This window comes from Ips typographus, linkage group LG6, assembly GCF_016097725.1.
Source record: "Ips typographus isolate SLU linkage group LG6, UJ_Ityp_2.0, whole genome shotgun sequence".
Lineage (NCBI taxonomy): Eukaryota > Metazoa > Arthropoda > Insecta > Coleoptera > Curculionidae > Ips > Ips typographus.
The window spans coordinates 6613742-6631883 of NC_138427.1; the positions used below are offsets into that span (position 1 = coordinate 6613742).

At 34.5% G+C, this 18142-nt stretch overlaps 3 protein-coding genes across 7 annotated transcripts in view; 1 reads left to right on the plus strand and 2 right to left on the minus strand.

The window, feature by feature from the left end:
• Positions 1-48: 48 nt before the first annotated feature.
• LOC145730081 (uncharacterized) lies at positions 49-4732 on the minus strand. The gene is made up of 10 exons (XM_081981075.1): positions 4535-4732; positions 3748-3877; positions 3484-3676; positions 3147-3425; positions 3054-3099; positions 2751-2998; positions 2527-2703; positions 2288-2452; positions 408-483; positions 49-288 (listed from the first exon to the last, which is right to left on the minus strand). Exons 1-10 carry the CDS (start codon positions 4638-4640, stop codon positions 140-142), a joined length of 1569 nt encoding a protein of 522 aa, XP_081837201.1. The 5' UTR covers positions 4641-4732; the 3' UTR covers positions 49-139.
• Positions 4733-5030: 298 nt separating this feature from the next.
• On the plus strand, positions 5031-8593 carry Tbp (TATA binding protein). The gene is made up of 5 exons (XM_081981077.1): positions 5031-5270; positions 6959-7200; positions 7258-7409; positions 7467-7737; positions 7800-8593. The coding sequence occupies exons 1-5, from the start codon at positions 5225-5227 to the stop codon at positions 8046-8048; spliced, it is 960 nt and encodes a 319-aa protein (XP_081837203.1). The 5' UTR covers positions 5031-5224; the 3' UTR covers positions 8049-8593.
• Positions 8594-8744: 151 nt separating this feature from the next.
• Positions 8745-18142, minus strand: part of boi (brother of ihog) — a 33454-nt gene continuing 24056 nt past the window's right edge. For 3 of the 5 annotated variants that reach the window (XM_081981070.1, XM_081981071.1, XM_081981069.1), the window contains 12 exons: positions 14898-14986; positions 14628-14842; positions 14177-14475; positions 13983-14113; positions 13594-13890; positions 13297-13537; positions 13031-13236; positions 11835-12079; positions 11559-11781; positions 11309-11500; positions 11080-11231; positions 8745-9985 (listed from right to left, as the gene is read on the minus strand). In XM_081981070.1, the coding sequence (XP_081837196.1) occupies positions 9815-9985; positions 11080-11231; positions 11309-11500; positions 11559-11781; positions 11835-12079; positions 13031-13236; positions 13297-13537; positions 13594-13890; positions 13983-14113; positions 14177-14475; positions 14628-14842; positions 14898-14970 (2445 nt within the window). In that variant the 5' untranslated portion in view covers positions 14971-14986 and the 3' untranslated portion in view covers positions 8745-9814. Of the gene's footprint in view, positions 10012-11074; positions 11232-11308; positions 11501-11558; positions 11782-11834; positions 12080-13030; positions 13237-13296; positions 13538-13593; positions 13891-13982; positions 14114-14176; positions 14476-14627; positions 14843-14897; positions 14987-18142 lie in introns of all 5 variants that reach the window. The other 2 variants (XM_081981073.1, XM_081981074.1) reach the window with 2 other exon arrangements.

Here is an 18142-nt window from a genome sequence, read left to right on the forward strand (position 1 = left end):
TAATATTGACTCAATTTTTTTCAAGGGTATTGAAAAAAAAAAAACAAATTTGAGAACAATTTTTAATGTTTAAATTAAGATTATACAAAAATAGGTACAAAGTAATTAACATTATTGTTAACTTTAAAACGTGAAAATTTCAAAAACGAAAGGGCATCTGGTTTTGTAACGAAAAAAATCCCTTTGAACTGCTAAATGGTACCGGTGCAATGGAAGCACTAGACTGCTGAAATTCTGGAGCAGCAAAAGAAAATTCGGGAACGTCTGTGACTCCACTTTCATATTTACCTAAAAAAGATCAAAAAGTATTATTATTATTTGTTAATGATGATGATTTTATATTGATATAAAGTCAGTAAATATGTATATTAGGATATAGATCTATTAGATACAATATAATCACTTACTTAGTTCAAAGTTCATGTCACTGGAACATCCTGTAGCAACTTCTCCACCACTGAGTGATATATTTTCAGTACTCCCCTAAAATTATAAAAATAGTTTTAAGTCAATAAGACTATTCTTCTTTAATTTTTGGTTCACAGATTTTATTATCCACATTTATAAGTAGAGTCCGGATTAAAAAGAACTAAAATCGTGAAAAAAAGCGCTTAAAAAGCAAAACTATTTTTCTCAAAAAAGCATAAAAATGCTGTAAAAAAAAACAAAATTCTTTCAGAGATGCAAATTTTTTCTTTTTTTGAGTCAAGGAAAATTTTAGACTGTTTTGAAAACTTTCAAAATTTTTTTGAATTACTTAAGAAGCATTTGGAATGATTTTGGACTATTTAAAGAGCATATTGAAGGTTCTGGAATGCTTCAAAAGCATTTGGAAATTCTTAGACAGTTCTGGAGGTTTTTGGGAACTTTTAGATCGTTTTGAGAGGCTTTCGACTGCTTGGAAAGCATTTTGAAGTTCCCGGGGTATTTTAAAACCTTTTTAAACTACTTGAGGAGTATTTGGAAGGTTTTTGGACAGTTTAAAGAGCATATTGAAGGTTCTGGAATGCTTTAGAGGCATTTGGACATATTTAGACTGTTCTAAATTTTTTTGGAAGCTTAGTTTTAGACTGTTTTAAAAGCTTTTGGAAGCTTCTAGATTGTTTTGAAAGGTTTCCGACTGTTTTAGAAACATTTTGGAGTGACTGTAGTGATTTGAAATCTTTTTAGACTACTTTAGGAACATTGAAGGTTCTGGATTGCTTTTAAGGCATTTGAAATCTTGAAGACGGTTCTAGAAACTTTTGGAAGCTTTGAAACTGTTCTAAAAGCATACTGAAACTTTTAGACTGTCTTGAAATATTTTGAGAGCTTCTAGACTAGTTGAAGATCATTTGGAAGCCTTTAGACTGTTTCAACAGCTTTTGGAAGGCTTTCAACTGCTTGAGAAGTATTTTGAAGTTTCTGTAGTGTTTTAAAACCTTTTTAGACTACTTTAGGAGCATTTGGAAAGTATTTGAACAGTTTAAAGGGCATTGAAGGTTCTAGACTGCTTTTAAAACGCATTTAGAACCTTGTAGACGATTCTCTTTAGACGAAGCTGTTAAACTGCTTTAGAAGCATACGGAAGCATTTAGACTGTCTTGAAATCTTTTGAGAACTTCTATAGATAAGTTAAAAAGCTTTTGAAAGCTTCTAGGCTGTTTTGGAAACTTTTGCAAGGCATTTTGGAGCCTATAGAAGCTGTTTTTAAATGTTTTTACAGTTTTTTAGACTACTTTGAAGCATTTGGAAATTATTTAGTCAGTTTAAATTTGTAAATTGATACTTACCCATTTTGCAACAGAATTGGTATGTTTTTGTCTCTTAGAAGCCAATGTAGCTATTGCAACTGTAAATTAACTTATACAAAATAAAACTATACAAAAATTGCAGCAAATTAGCACAAAAACTAAATTAAGCAGAAAAAGAAGAAAAAAGCAAAAAAAGCATTAAAAAAATATGTCAAATGACGTGTTTTTGCGTAAATCGTTCACACTAGATGTCAAAGTTTGGTTGCTTTTATTATTTACAAAAAGCAAAATTTCTATAAATCCAGACTCTACTTATAACTTTTCCTTTGACAGAACTCTTATAAAGCTGAACAAAAGAAGAAACATAAAAAGCATTAAATCTTTAGTTTGAAAGACATATAATTACGTCTAAGGGTCGTTTTTCTTAAACTTCACTGAACAGTTATCAGTTTTATGGCACAACTCTTTATAACATGTAACAATTTAGAACAATATTCAATTCAATTTTATGTTCGGTTTTAGCAAAATACTGCGATAAACGAATTAAAACTTACCGGTAAAGTGAAAGTCGCGCCTTTGTCAAAGCCTTTCGACATATCAAACATCGACTGACCGAAGGGTTGATCCATAATAAATCTTACCGTTTTTGGAGTTTCTCCACAATACTTTTTTTCTTGACTACTTTTAGAGAATATGTTACTTGCAGTGGACTTGGTTTGCTGAAATATTCATCAGCTTATAATTATTGTTTGAAATAGTTAGGGTCAGTGGGGTAAATAGAAACAAGACTCACTTTATGGTTTTCGTTATTTTTTGTGAAATTTTGTAATATAGACTGCTTATCAGAAGAGGCATAAACAGGAATCGTGCTGGCTGGCTGTGAAGCCGTTTGATTTTCTAGGGAATCGTTAAGTTCGTATTCAACGAGTTCTTCCTGCGGTTCAGCTGGGGCTTGGAACAATTTATTCCCCTACAATAACTCAATGGCGCAATGTGGAAGGGTAATTAAAATCTTACCTCTTTTGAGACATTTAAATCCTTCTGACTTTGCTGCGATAGTTGGCTTGATTGTGACGTATTTAATTTGTTACTCTTTTTTGCAACAATTTTCTGCCACTGACGCAACAGTAAACTTTTGCGGTTTATTAATTGTGTTTGAGGCATAGATTTGAAAAGAGGCGGTTCGGGTTTAGGCGGTAGCAGCGGTGCCCTGATCGTTTTATTTTCTAGGATCTGAATTTTTACTGCATTTTCCTTAAACTCATCTGCAAAACCTTTATTCGTAAATCGAAAATAAAATATTGATAGATTGTGACTTACCAGGAGTGAATGAAGGTTTTTCAGGTGGTGTGAATTGATTGCCAAACTGTAGAAAGTAGTTTAGAGAAAATAAACAAAAATTGTACAACTTACATCATATTGATCTAATTTTCTTTTAAAAGCCATTGTTTTTGCGAACTCTTTTTCTTTATGCCGCAAATTATTAATTTTTTCCTCTAATGCTTGGATGTTCTCCTGCATTTGCTTATATTCGCGCAATTTTTGTTCTAGGACGTACTGGTTTGCCAATTTAATAAAAACTGCGTAAAATTGCTTTCTTTTAATTTCATTTTTCAAAGCAATACGTTTCTTTGCGTTTACTACATCTACTAGTTTCATTTTTAAAGTTATCTCTGCTTTAAGGACTGCAACCTGAAATACACTCGTACAGTGATAATTTTCAGAGTAAATTTTTGAGTGATGCCATTACCCGATTATTTTCCATTTCTTTATACTCAACATTTTCCAAACATATGGCTCTTGCTTCAGCTGCTTTGGCAGTAAATTCAGCCTGTAACGCCACAGATTTTTCTTTTTCAATTATTAGTTCTTTACGAACAAAGCATCTTAATTTATTTCCATTGAACATAGCTTCAAGATGCACTTCTCGATTTTGTATTAACCTGAAAAATACCAGCAGTAGCTATGTTAGTTAAATAAAAAGTTCACACTAAAATTATCAGAAATAATTTACCAGGATTTAATAAATGACTGTTTGTTACAGACTGCCTGGATAGTTTTAATTTCCTCTTTATACCAATCTATTTGATGTCTTTTTAATTCTTTTATTTTACGCTTATTTTCTGCGGTTTCCTTTTCTCTAGCTGTAAAACATTATATCTATAGTAATTATGTATTTGAAGTATTATTACAAGAAAAACAACTGAACTTATAAATTAAGTTCTGTAGCCTACAGCTGAAAAGTTATAGGTACGGTATAAAAGACGTGTGGACCTTTGAAGGGTTGACACCATCATATTTTAAACCGAGTTTGAGCAAAGAATAGTTTGAAAAAGTCACAGTCTTAGCTAACTTAAAGCCTGCATGGTTTTTGGAATAAAACTTGCAACCTTTTGGAATACTAATAATAATAGTTTAAAGCACTTTGACAGGTGTGTCAAATTCGACTACTACTTAGTACTTAGACCGCATTCGTTTTCACGCTCCCTGTGTAGCCAGCAGAGGAAATGTACAAATTACGTAAGTTGACAGTTGGTCAAATTATGGTCACCGTGACGTCACATTCGCCCTGCTGCTCGCTCCCATCCATGGAGCTTGAAAACAAATGCGAAACAAATGCTTCTGCGTTGCAGGAAGCCATTTTGTCGCACCATATTGTAAAGAAGAAACTGGGATTGCCTTTAGGGCTCACTTGCATATTTCCACACACACATTTTTATAATCTGATCTCAGTACTTAATGAATAATTGTACAAAACCTATTTATAAATAAACTTTATAATATTGCAAGAAAAGGATTACCTTTTATCGTCAAACGCTTCTTTAATATTTCGGCGTCTCTTTCTTGAATGATAGCGCACAAACTTTTCATTTTTTGCACGTAATCGGTAACCTGTGTATCACTCATTTTTACGGGAAAATTAAAGTTTTTCCTTAGAAGTTTTCAAAAGATCGCCGAAAATGAATTGAAATTGGAAATATGGCGAACGGGGGTAATAATTTTACTGCAGTCCCCAGATGGCGCCAGGCGCCTCACAAAATAATACCAAAAAGAAGAGTAGAATACTATATAACTAAGTTTGTGGAAACAGGCTTTATGCTTTATATGATATTCTTAATAGATAATAAAGTAAAATGATGTATTAACTTTTTGAAATACATATTATTGTGTCAGTATATAGTTTTTAAATTAGAAAATAGTTTAATTGCAGTAAAAATTTGAAGACTTCTTCTTTCGATCAATCCATAATTTGTCATTTTGGTATCTGTCAATTTACTGTCAATCTGTCTTCTAATTTTTATTTACTTATGTTATGTTCTACAGTTCTATGTTGTTTTGGTGTTTTGATTTTGTATCATGCTGTCTGTATATGGACGTAAAGTCTTTAAACTGTAGAAAAACTAATATACCCAGTAATGGTTAATGAATATTTGTAGAGAATTTGCTTCATAATCTGATAGTCAGTAGTTCAATTACCATCCTCAGTCACCATGGACCAAATGCTTCCAAGCCCTGGTTTTAGCATTCCAAGTATTGGTAAGCAAATTTTCCTTTACAGCTTTATTTTACAGTATTGTATTACTGGAAGGAAGCTAACAAGTAGTTTCTGTTAGTATATTTAATAACGCTGACATTTACTTTCACTTGTTGAAGTACAGGACTATCATCAACAACATTATTTTGAAGATGATATGTTAAGTAAAAATAAACCTAATAAGTGTAACTAGATTTGCTCTTAATAAATTAAAAACTTAATAGGTATATAAAACCTTTTGAGGGTGAAGACAAGGTGTAGTATGGTTTATCCATCACAAAAGCATGTTCTAGCCTTATTATGTATCTCTAGATGTATCTGTTTTAAAAAGCCAAGAGAACAGTCATGTATAAAACCATATAGCAGACAGCAACTCCATCATAAGTGAATTTTCTTGATGAGGACATCTCCACCAAAACAGAATTTTTTTAACTTAAGAAATTTAAGAAGTCACTAGGTGTAATTTGCCTTGTTTGTTACAAACTTTGTTTACATATAATAGTTTTCCTGTATGCTCTATAATAGCCAACTCATTTGAATTAATAGCACAAAATTGTTTGTGTAAATTGGTATTGACCTGCAATAAAGAAAACTCCAGCATAAAAATTGGCTATTTAAACATCATTTATTCTCAGATTTACTAAAGAAAAAAGCTACTGGTGAAATGCATTTTACTTGTACAGTTTTCAAAGTCTTTGAGAACTGAATAGTGATTCCTTGGGCTAGTAGAATGCTTCATAAAAAATTACATATTTTGTGTCAGGAGGTATTGGCTTTTTAGTTTTTTTACTTTGACTGTTGTAGTGAATATGAAACTTGAGTTTATAGTTTGAGTCAATGTTTATGGATGGTGGCAAAATGAACATTTTTCTGTTGTGTGGAAGTTTTGCTGGTGTAATACAGCAATACTCAATTAATTAAAAGAGTATGTAAAATAACTTTACTACACATAAAGGTTGGTTGCTTGGCTGTACTGTCAGCATATCATGCATTTGTTGGGTCTAATCTACAAAACAATTTGATATTTTGGGATAATTCTAGTAATATAGTTAGAATATGTATACTTAAAAAAATGCATATTTAACATTAATTGGCATGATTCATGTAGGAAATGGTTTGTTGAGTATAAGTTACCTATTGTTACAAGCATATACATTTATCATGGTTTTATGTTTATTATTGATAATAATTTGAACCTTTTTGCTGACTCAGCTGCAGTGCACAAGTACTCAATAAGAAACCATAACCTGTTACTTCAGACTAAACATAACTTCACCTATCTGCAACCAAATCAACAGTATTTGTATAAGATCTGCAATTTGTTTCCTACAGAGTGGAGAACACTATCAAAAATTAAATTAAGAAGATGGCTGAAAATTTATTTAGTTGAAAAAGCATTTTATATCTTTAGATAGTGCTAACTCTATTTTTTTAGAGCAAGTTTGAATTTCTGTATTATTATACCTTTATTAATTATAGTCAGTTTAGAGACTTTTATCATGTATTCTCTTTGTGTTTTCTTTCTTTTTTTGACCATATTCCCTACCTTTTGCAAGGGTCTTTAGTGATTTGTACTAAATTAAACAAAAATAAATCTATGTAAATATCACATGACATAAATTATGGTAAAAACTTATGTACTGTTATTTATTTGGTTTTGATGCCATAATACAACACATAAACTATACAGGTACACCTTTACATCAGCCAGAAGAAGACCAGCAAATTCTGCCAAATGCCATTCAACAACAGCAGCAACAACAACCTGTAACTAGTCAAGTGCCACCACTAGCTCCAATGGGAGGACTCACACCCACTTTGGGGCTAGGTATGGGCCATGCTGTGACCATGCCCCACACCAAATATGTCACAGGTTTTTCAATGCCAATGGGGACTGTTCACAGTCATAGTGGCATGACACCTCAGACTCCAGTATGTGATTTTAAGTATATTGGACTTACTCTTATTTATAAATTCGTTAAATTACAGCAACACACTATGATGTCTTCAGTAGTAAATATGGGGGGGACTGGAGGTAATACCCCTAATATGAGTGTAGGGACTGCCGGACCGGCCACTCCATCCCCTATGACTCCCATGACACCCCACTCAGCTGATCCTGGTATAGTTCCTCAACTGCAGTAAGTGCTTAAGTGTTTTTTTTTAATTGTGTCAGCTACATTTTTTATTTCTTGCAGAAACATTGTCTCAACTGTAAATTTAAATTGTAAATTAGACCTGAAAAAGATAGCATTGCACGCGCGTAACGCTGAATATAACCCTAAACGATTTGCCGCTGTTATTATGAGGATAAGGGAGCCTAGAACAACTGCCTTGATATTCAGTTCCGGTAAAATGGTCTGCACTGGAGCCAAAAGTGAAGAAGATTCCAGATTGGCGGCTCGAAAGTACGCTCGAATTATACAAAAACTCGGATTTCCTGCTAAATTTTTGGACTTTAAAATCCAGGTAAAATCCTAGAATTTCTTAACTAGGACTGAAGTAATTTTTTTGTTTTTTCTATCTTCAAGAACATGGTGGGCAGCTGTGATGTTAAATTCCCTATTCGTTTGGAAGGTTTAGTGTTGACGCACAGCTCTTTCAGTTCGTATGAACCTGAACTATTTCCCGGTTTGATATATCGTATGGTAAAACCTAGAATAGTGTTACTGATTTTCGTGTCAGGTAAAGTGGTGTTGACTGGTGCTAAAGTGAGACAAGAAATTTATGAGGCCTTTGATAATATTTACCCAATTTTGAAAAGCTTCAAAAAACAGTGATTTGTTGTTTTTGTACGTTTTTATTTGACTGATTCTTTTCACAAGATTATAAGTTGTATCAGCGTATTTCTTGGACTTTACAGATTGTAAGAAAAACTTTTTGTTCAGTTGGACTACTACGATAGTTATCCCATTTGACTATTTTTATAAGGTGGTAAAATCTGGGACGGTACTTATGCAAAAGAATGGCTCCACTGGTAAATAAAGAATATTTACCTTAACTTACTTTAAATAAACTTTTTAATAATATTATTTTGCAATGACTTAGTAGGTGACAAAGTAAAAAAGCATTGTTTAAATTAATATTACGTTTTGCCACAGTTATAGCTGACAATCAGACTTGGAATATAGGTAATTATTTAATCGTGGATTAAGCTATACCACTAGACAACCTTAAACCTGATTGACTAGTTAATTTGTTGACCTCTCAATTTTTGTCAACATAGAATTTATTTAATTGTAATATTTAGTAAGAGTTAGTCTAGTTAATTAATATTTGGTACTCTGAAATATCGTTAAAAACAAGTAAATATTTTTCCAGTAAAGCGTATTTTTGTTCTGGTAGTGTACTGGGTGTTTCTAAATCGCATGCTAATATTTAAACAAACATTTAGTTAAGACTTTAAGTTAAGATCCATTTTGTACTGCCATCCGTGTAAGGGTAAGACAGCAAAAGGAAAGAAAAGTCATTACCGATTCAGTTTCAACATTTTTAATTTGAATTATGTAGATATTGAAAAAGCTGTAAGGTGATGTACACACACAAAAAAAATTGCTTAAAATATCACAGAATTCTTATAAAAGATCCTTCAAATTTGACGACTAATCAGGAAGTCAAATATCAAAACGTTTAGCTGCCTTAACTCATCTAATGCTAAGCTAAAAGATGTAAAACACTTGTAAAAAACAAAAAAAAAAGAAGGAAATTCTATTAAAATTCTTTCTGTTAATGGTTAAAACTGCATAATAATAAAAAAAAACTATACGGCTAAAAAAATTAGGAGAGCATGTAAAAATTGCTTCAAAAATAAGGGCAGCATATTGCCCCTAGGAACTTTCCGCGACAAAGTAACCGGTGTAAACCCAATTGGCGGGCCAACGTCAAATCATAAATAACTTATTATTTAAAAAAATGGAAACCTATTTTAAGCTACGACATTATTCAGTTTTGACAGCCTTATGTTAATTCTACAGAAAGTGGTGAAATTCCTGCAATCTATTCTGTAGAACGTGAAGTTTAATAACTTATTCTAAATATTCGGGAAAATATATGTACAATTATAATTTGCTTATTTACAATAATGATATATGGAAGACTGCTCGCTACTCAGTTACGCCCAATTATGGACAGTCGGTGTTTCTATGTTACTTCACTTGGTTTGTTACCATTGTAAACAGTCAACTTACTACTTAATTGGCTTATGTCCGTTTCCCCTATCTTTTAGGGCAATTTAGACAAGTATTAACATAATGTGTCACATTTAAATCTCAACTTAGCTTAAGTTGTCCTTAAAATCGAGATGAAAGTGTCGGGAAAACGGACATTAAAGTGTTAATAGTCCAATGCTAGTCTGAACCGATTAAATTTGTATCACAGCGATGACCATAATATTATTCAATCATTATTTTGGCACTTTTTAAAATAATAGTACAAAACAAAACTTGGCGTTCAAGTTTTGGATGAAGTTAGAGACGCGCTTAAATATAAAATAAATTAAACAATCACTTCATAACCAGCATTAAATAGAAATCACGCGACGATTCAATCACACGTAATTGCTGCCCGTGGAACAGTCTTCTTTACTCCTCCTGTGATTTTTATTTTTATGCCGGACGTGTTTGTCTTTAACGGCGCTGCCGTTGCGACCGTCCGGCGATTCTGGCTGGTGACGCACATTGTTATTGGCTAGATTTCGCATTTCGATCACGGTCGGATTCTGGAAAAAATCCGAGCTAGAATATTCTGGAATAGAGACGAATTAACCTAGTTTTAGTAACGCTCGAAAATGCGGCCGGGGGTTGACAACTATCCACTTGTTTATGTTTTTGTCCAGTGACTGTTCGATAGTGGTCAAACCCGTTGCTGTGACAAATACAGTAAGCAAAACAGTAGGACAGAATACGTTGTGGTTAGTTTGGTTAATAATAACACTAACAAATAGAACCAAGCAACTTTTAAAGCAAGCTCAGCTAAAAGTTCTTTATCAATTGACTACACCAAAACAATATAACGTTAAGCAAAGACAAACTCGACAATACCATAGTATTTTTTTATGTAATAAATAATAAAAAAAATACATTTAATGAAGCACCACCTATCTAGCCTTCTCTAAAGGAATACTAAATAACTTTTTTAAAAATCCTAGGTTTTTGGAGAGTTAATTCACATTTGCTCAAGGCATTTAAAAAACTAGTCATTTGCCTATAAATCATATAAGATTTTGCTATTTGTCTGGGTATTTATCATTAGCTCATACCTACTACTGTCATTTGACAAATTCCTAGACATTCAGGCAGAAGTTATTTAACTTAAGACCTGGAGATTCAATTAAGTATTACCATTTGACAAAAAACAATAATCCAAAATGTTTATGTTTATTAAAATTGTAGTTATAAGAATATTAAGCAACATATAGGCTTATGAGATACAGGATTGACGAAATATGTGGAGCTTGTAGTTTAGTTGTCTCATTTATTTCCCTCCTCCAAACGATCTAACCTCTCCCCCCACCGGACATCAGTTTGATATACCCTTAGCAATGTCAGCTTTTCAAGACTTTTAGGCTGTACCAATCAAGTGCACTGAACTTGTTTGTATAAAGCTTTTTACATCTGAATACATATACTGTGCTAAACAACTATACATAAAACTCCCTTTTCATACAGTTACAAATAACATTCCAAATGACTCCCACACGACAAACATTCGAGCAAAATTATACTATCCTATGGTATACTCTTAAGTGTTAATCTAGGATTAGTTAGGAAGAATCAAGAAATAACTAAAAAAAAACAAATTACTATACCTTACCTTATCAGTATCCGCCAGTGGATTAGAAGTAATGGTTATTCGATTGCCCGGCAAAGCACAACCATTACTCATGTGCACTGATTTGGGTTCGACTATGTAATCGCCACCATCAGCCTGGATGTGATGCTCTACCGCAGGTTTATCCTGCTCACCTACAGTAATTATATCAAAGTATGAGAATGTCACTAAAATTACCACTTAGGTCAGCAATTATAAGTAGAGTTTGTACCTGATAATTTATTTTTCTGCCACTTCCGGCAGACGAACAAAAGTATGACACCGGTGATTATCACTGCGCACGCGACTACTCCTCCGGCAATTATAATGTAAATATTATTATCCGGAGTGCTAGGTTCTTTGTTGACTTTCTTTGTATGGCTTGTGGTTGGTAGGGTAGTAGTCGAGGGACTAATTGGATTGGCTAATTTCACACAGTATTGTTAAAATTCTGGACAATCGGTAAACGTTTTCGTTCTCACCTCCAGTTCGACCCTTCACCAAAGGACTAAACTTTCCAGCTCCGACTGCTTGCTTAAAACTTTGTATTTTAAAGTCGTAACTAGATTCCGGCTGCAAGTAGTTAATGACGAAACTTCTGACGTTCCCTCCATCCACCGTAGTTATCATGTAATCATCACCAGCTCTTGTGGCTATTAAATAGTTAATGTAAAAACCGTCGATGGACATATTTGACTCGGCGCACTAAACCAAAACATAATTAGGACATTTTCTAAACAACCAGTTCTGATATTTACCTCCCAAATTAGCTTGATTGCGGTGTGATTGACGGTTTCGGCGCTGGTAATATCGCAAGCTGGTAAAGGTTCCATGTCAAAGTCCATCGCTCGTAAGTGAAACTTTTTCGTGTTTGGACCCATTTTTGAGTCGTTGTTTGTGTATACGGCCGCCACTCGAAATTTGTAATAATGATTTGGTTTTAAGTTAGAGTACTCGTACGTTCTGATTTCTGGAGGTATATCAGAATTGGCAGTCTCCCACTCTGAAAGCAAGTTAATAAAGTTAAGTTTGTGCAGTTTATGATTCTAGAATATAGTTTAAAGTAAGTGGTTTATTTATTTTTCTGCTGGCAAAGTGTTATAGTACCAATGGTCTAGCCTAGCATATGCTAATATGAGCTGGTGTCTACCAGAGAAGTGTACAAGACAAACAAACCTAAGGTAACTCTCATAAGAAGGATGATAACATTTTTCCAGAACAAAACGCTCTTTGCAGTAATAATAAAAGACCAACTCAGAACAAGAAAACAACCCAAAACCATTACCATATTAGAGGGAATTCGAAATATGACTTGAAAAACCATAGGCGCTCATCAATTATTAATGCCAATTACATATGTCAAAGAATCTTGTTTTATACCTATTAAGTTGGAGGAACTCACACATTTTAGAACTTAGACAAACAAAATGTTTGTTTTATAAAAGTTCATATAACAAAGAGGGTGTGTTTGTGTTGCACATCATATCTGAATTCTCTCCAAATCCTCCCTAACTCCATGCACTCTCCAATAGACTGTGTCGTAGGCAAATGAGCCTCTAGGAACGCTAATATGAAGTCTCTCCGCAGAGCAGGAACCCCCAAACTTAACCATCTGAGCTAATCCCATCAAAAACAACCTAAACCAGTTCAACATTGCACCCCTGAAGCCATAGTGTTTAAGCTTAAGCAGCAGTGACTGGTAAAACACAATCGGAAGCCTTAGTGAAGTTGCAAAACCTCACTGTAGCCACTCTACAAGTTCTCAAGAAGACTAGCATCAAAAGTGCTCATACCAGTACGAAATCCAAGCTGAAATGTAGATAGCATTCTTTGCTTAGCAAGAAAATAAGGCTTCAAGGGTTTCTCTGTAATTTTACTTCGAGAGATCGTACCTTTTTTTCCTTAAAGTAAATAATTCTTAAATATACTTTGGTCAAATGAACAATACGCTTACCGGTTTTGCCATGGCTTCTACGGTTTGCTGGACCCAAATCCCTAGACTGAACTTTGAAAAACTGGATAGGCAGTCCGGTATTACTGGAGACATTCCATCGGAGCACCACCGTTTCATCGTTAATCCGCGAAACTATCGGACGACTTGGGGGAATCATTTTAGCGCCTGCCTTATGTTTGCCATGTTTTTTTGTATGTGTCGGCCTCCTTCAGTTTAAACATTTTGATTGGTAATTGATATTTTGTATTGGTGGGATTTAAACGTACCTGGTATTAAAATTAGATGGACGTATAGGAGTTGTGATTTCCGTGGCCGTTATTGGAATCACTCGGATATTGATAATGCTATACACGGTTTTAACCACATTTCTTGCAAAAATTTGAAGATTTCCTGCATGCTTCTTTTCCACTTGCGTAAAGTAAATTTTACTGTTAAGTTCTTCGATTTTGGTATCATTCGAGACTGAAAAACCATTCAAAAACCACGCGACGTGAGGTTCAGGAGTGCCTAAACCACAAAACATACTAAATAACGCAAACACGAAATTAATCTCCTAAACTTACCAAACACATCGCATTTTACTTCTAAGTCTTCTCCTTGTGTCACATTGATGGTGGACACATTACAGTTTACAGTAGGCTCCTCGTTGTATTTTACAGTGATTCGATGGGTCAGGTTTCCGTACTGATTAGTGTGAGTGCAAGTGTACACTCCGTCATCTTTTGAACTAAACTGTTTGATAATCAGACCTCCAGGAACTTGTTTCATTCGTTCAAAAGGTAGCGCGGAAGGACCTTTGGTCCATTTCACTTCAGGGATTGGATTCCCTACCGCGGAACATTCCAAAAATAGTGTGGAACCTGTAAATGAGTTGTTTATTATATCCAAATGCTTATTTTGTTAAATGTTAATAATTAAATTACGTATATTGTCAAAAAAACAAAATACTAGCCTTTTACCCCTGTGTATTCCGTTAAAGGTTTTGATATAAACTTAGGAGCTTCCAAGGTGCCACGTGTTACTACATTCAAATTAAGTAAGGCGTTCAGATTTTTCTTATCAAAGGTATTTGTAGCACTACACCTATAAATGAATTAAACTCACAATAAAACACTCTCATCAAGTTTTTAGCCGCAAAAATCTCACCTGTAAGTATTCGAATCTGCCGGAGTAACATGAGGCAAAATCATACTGCCAATATCTCCTGCTTCTGAACGAGGAACGTACTGTTCCCCTTTTTGGTAGTAGACAAAAGGTGGAGGGTTGGACTCGGGCAACTCACACCTCCAACTGACAGTGTTACCGGCTTGGACGTTCACTGAAACAATTTCCTGATGGGGCGGTGAGCTCATATGGGCTAAAGTCACCCTCCATGGTACTGATGCCACCACCGAGGCTCCGTAGTATGCCAGACATTGGTAATCACCAACGTTCTCGTCTGTTAACTGTCCAAACAAATTTTTGTAAATAATTATGCAAAATAAATAAACATTCATACGTTAGCCATTAAGTGAAAAACATCCTGTTTAATAACAACTTAACGTATATCATCCTGACAACCTAATTAATTAAATAAATAAAATCTTATCCAGCATACCTTTAAATTGAGCTCCGACTTGGCTTTATCGGATGAAATAAGTTGAAACTTTGACGTGTTCAGTGGAATATAGGCTTTGCTGTTGTAGAGCTCGTCAGATGGGTAAAATTTCCACACAAATTTGTCGGGCTCTATGTTCATCTTACATGATAACAGGGTTTCATACGTCTGTGGCAGAGTCACAGGTGCGGGTTCCACTAGCAAATGTTCAAAATCTGGAAGATTACATTTTTAACTCAATTGAGAGCAAAATTATAAGCAAAAGCTAACCTGCATTGACGTAGTCACCCAACGTTACCAGAGTAGCTAAGAATAAGGCACTAAACCCGCGCAGATACTGCATGTTTTTTTCTTCATCCCTGAAACAAGACAAGAATAAATAAATAACAATTATCAATACTCTGTTAATGGTTGATGACAATTTTACATTTCAAGACTATAGATACTAGAGATGTGTATCTAAATGTACACATAACTGATTGGTAGAAGTATGTAGGTTGAACAGACCAGAAAAAGCCGTCAATTACCCAGCCCAACCTTATCCGTCATGTTCCAAGCGTACTTCTGCACAGTACCTAATCCATTTATAACTATAAGAATAATTCATTGATTGTTTTGCTGTAAAAACCGCAAGTACCAGTGGGTGGTTTAGGTGGTGACGTAGTGATTGTCTACACCGGTTATGGCCAAGAAAATGAAGCACACTCCCGTTTATAGTAAAAACCCATTTATTCTTCGATACTAGAAGTCGTGGGATCTGGTTGATATAGAAGCTTACAGTAGCCTTAATTAGATACCTACAAATACGTTCACGTTTATCTGTTTTGCGAGTTACGGAAAAGACGTTTTCCAATCTAAATTGTAATCAAATTAGTCGTTAGGGTGCTTCATTTTCTTTTGGAAAGAAAGCCCACAAATCGAAGAGCGGAACTTGTAATACCGACCGGATACCATAACTTCAAAAAGGGTCAGGCCTGTCGCGCACACGTGCAGGAATCAGCTTTAAATCACCCCCAGACTAGGTTGTAATTATCCATTCATGAGTGCGTCAAGTACTCGTCTTTTTCATAGATAAAACATGGCGGATATTCAGTTTCAATTGAGCTGGGGGTGGCCCTACATGGGTGGCTTCCTATTGTTTCGCTTTTTTTGTTTTATGTTAAGGGCGACAATGAAATTTACCAGCATAACGATGTCTTACAATGGAATACCAAAGATTTGTGATTTAATTATTTTACCTATCTAAGATAATTGAAAGTATTTTAATATTTAGCAGATCCTAGTATGACACATATTTGGAATAATGTTATTCAAAAACACTGCAGTTTCAAATTAATTTAGGTATTCTCTTATGCTGAAAACGTATCAGAACTACATAGTTTTTACCAAAAAACTTTACGCAAAAGTAGCTATTATTTGCAAACTTAAATTATTAGTAGGGTCCTGTTTTTGACAATAGTGTCAAAATACATGATTCCTTCCAATCCTGCTTGTCTAGGAGAATCGAACAACACTAAAATATACAATGTGTCCTATTTAAAATAATGCAGGTGTGTGGCTTTGAAAACTATGATTCCCTATGCAAAGTAAGAGCAAATATGATTGTTAAAATTTCAGAAAGTACAGCACATAGCAGAGGTTATTATGTATAAGGTCTTGTCAAGCAGAATCCAATAGGTAACCCAAAAATGTACAGGATGACCTATTTCAAATACTGGAGATTTGTGGATTTGAACGCAACTGGTGGGTTAATAAATTTATAGTGGAGAAGACTGTGTGTTATTCCGCACCCTGTATTCTTACACCTCCACTGCGAGACAATGGACTTCTACTTCAAACTCAAAGTAATTAGGCCAAAGCGTTATCACAAAACCACAAATTTCAATACTTTGAATATTTGTATTTTCCAGTAAACAGGCATTTTCCTGATATCAAAATTACAGTTGAAGCAAACTCATTACACTACTTCATGGTTTCTGAAATGCAGTTACAAACCCAAATTCCATATTTCGACACAATTTTGAAGTTTTACTTCAGGTGGAAAGATTCATTCATTAGGAGAAAACTGAAAATTATTGACATTAACAAGGACACACTCACTTCGTCATGGATTAACTGACAATCGAGTACCATCGTTGGCGCAAAAACTCCTTAATTACACAGCCACGGTTTGGTACTACCTCTAGAGATGGCGTTCTTTTGTGCTTCGTTTCCTTCTCGTTTTTTAGCGATTGTCTTGAAGGTTTTTCTTTCTCGGGGCCCATTGTAAACAGCGCGTTCGAACGTCTGGAATCGGAATGCGGCCCCTTGGTTTTCGTTTCTTTTATTTGGAAATGACTGGGCGTTTTACGACGACGAAGACGGCGACGACGGTACTGCCCCAAGTCTCTCGCGGCCACGCTATCGTTAATCTTTATTTGCCTTCGATGGGAATTTTGCACTTTGCTTATTAAAATATGCATGAGCGCGGATGGGGCGGGCACCTGATCCTAATAATTCTTCCAAGCTTACCCTAAACGCTTATCATATTAATTAAATTGCTGTAGTAATGACCCTACGAGAATTATTAGGAGAAATTCTATAGGAATAGAGATGAATACAAATGTGGCAGGTTTCGGCGTCGATGCTATTCGAAAACCGGTAGAACCCGTGATAAAATTGACTATAAAAGGCTGGAGGTTTTATCAGAAACGGTCTGACGGACACTTAAACAGATTTTTATGTTAATTTTGCGTTCATTAACATATTACTCATATTTAAATCAATGCCCGTAGATATCATCGTCGAGTTTTCCACTTAAGGAAATGCATCACGGTGTCAACTAAAACGCCCGAGCTTTCGTTTCGGGTTTGAATTCTGCGTTCCGGATCTTGCTTATCGCCTTTGGTGACTTCTTTTTTTAATCAAGTTATTAGTAATCTCCACCAGTATAAAATAAATGAGTTCACACAATCTTTTCAATTAAATCCCAAACTGGGTGCAGTTTGACAAGCCTTTACTTAAAAAAGCCAAATCTCATCCGAACATATCAGGATTTACGACTTATTTGCGAATTTGCACAATCCAGGTTGAGTGAGCAATTTTGCACTTGATTGATTGTTACTTGGTAGACATAATACAACAAACAACAGAAATCTGCAAATTTGAAAACGATTAAACTGATATAGTACCTATCACAGACGGATTATATTTTGGGATTAATTGAGCGTTTTATTTTGTAATCAATTTGTTAACGGATAATAATCATTAAGCATCTGAAGTTTGAAGTTGATCATTTATTTCATGTTTTAAAAAAAAATAACTGTTTTCTTTGTGAATAATATTTTAAATCATCCTGTTAGTCACAGAGTCTAACTTCAAGTCAGTCAAGCCAAGAGATCCAAAACTCAAAAAGTAGAACGTAAAACACACCACATATTATTAAAAACAAAAAATTACTGGAAAATCGAAATCGGTTCATCAGAATGATTTTTTATCGCGTAGGTATATAAAAAAAATTGTACATAAAAACTGCT

What these genes read in the sequence shown, in the direction of transcription:
- LOC145730081 (XM_081981075.1), bottom strand. Translation starts at nt 4,640, where the DNA reads ATGAGTGATACACAGGTTACCGATTACGTGCAAAAAATGAAAAGTTTG. An exon ending in CAGTCATTTATTAAATCCTG is followed by an intron (nt 3,677 to 3,747) that starts GTAAATTATTTC and finishes GGTATTTTTCAG; the next exon opens with GTTAATACAAAATCGAGAAG. An exon ending in TGACATGAACTTTGAACTAA is followed by an intron (nt 289 to 407) that starts GTAAGTGATTAT and finishes GATCTTTTTTAG; the next exon opens with GTAAATATGAAAGTGGAGTC.
- Tbp (XM_081981077.1), top strand. Translation starts at nt 5,225, where the DNA reads ATGGACCAAATGCTTCCAAGCCCTGGTTTTAGCATTCCAAGTATTG. An exon ending in TTTTAGCATTCCAAGTATTG is followed by an intron (nt 5,271 to 6,958) that starts GTAAGCAAATTT and finishes TAAACTATACAG; the next exon opens with GTACACCTTTACATCAGCCA. An exon ending in GGTATAGTTCCTCAACTGCA is followed by an intron (nt 7,410 to 7,466) that starts GTAAGTGCTTAA and finishes TATTTCTTGCAG; the next exon opens with AAACATTGTCTCAACTGTAA.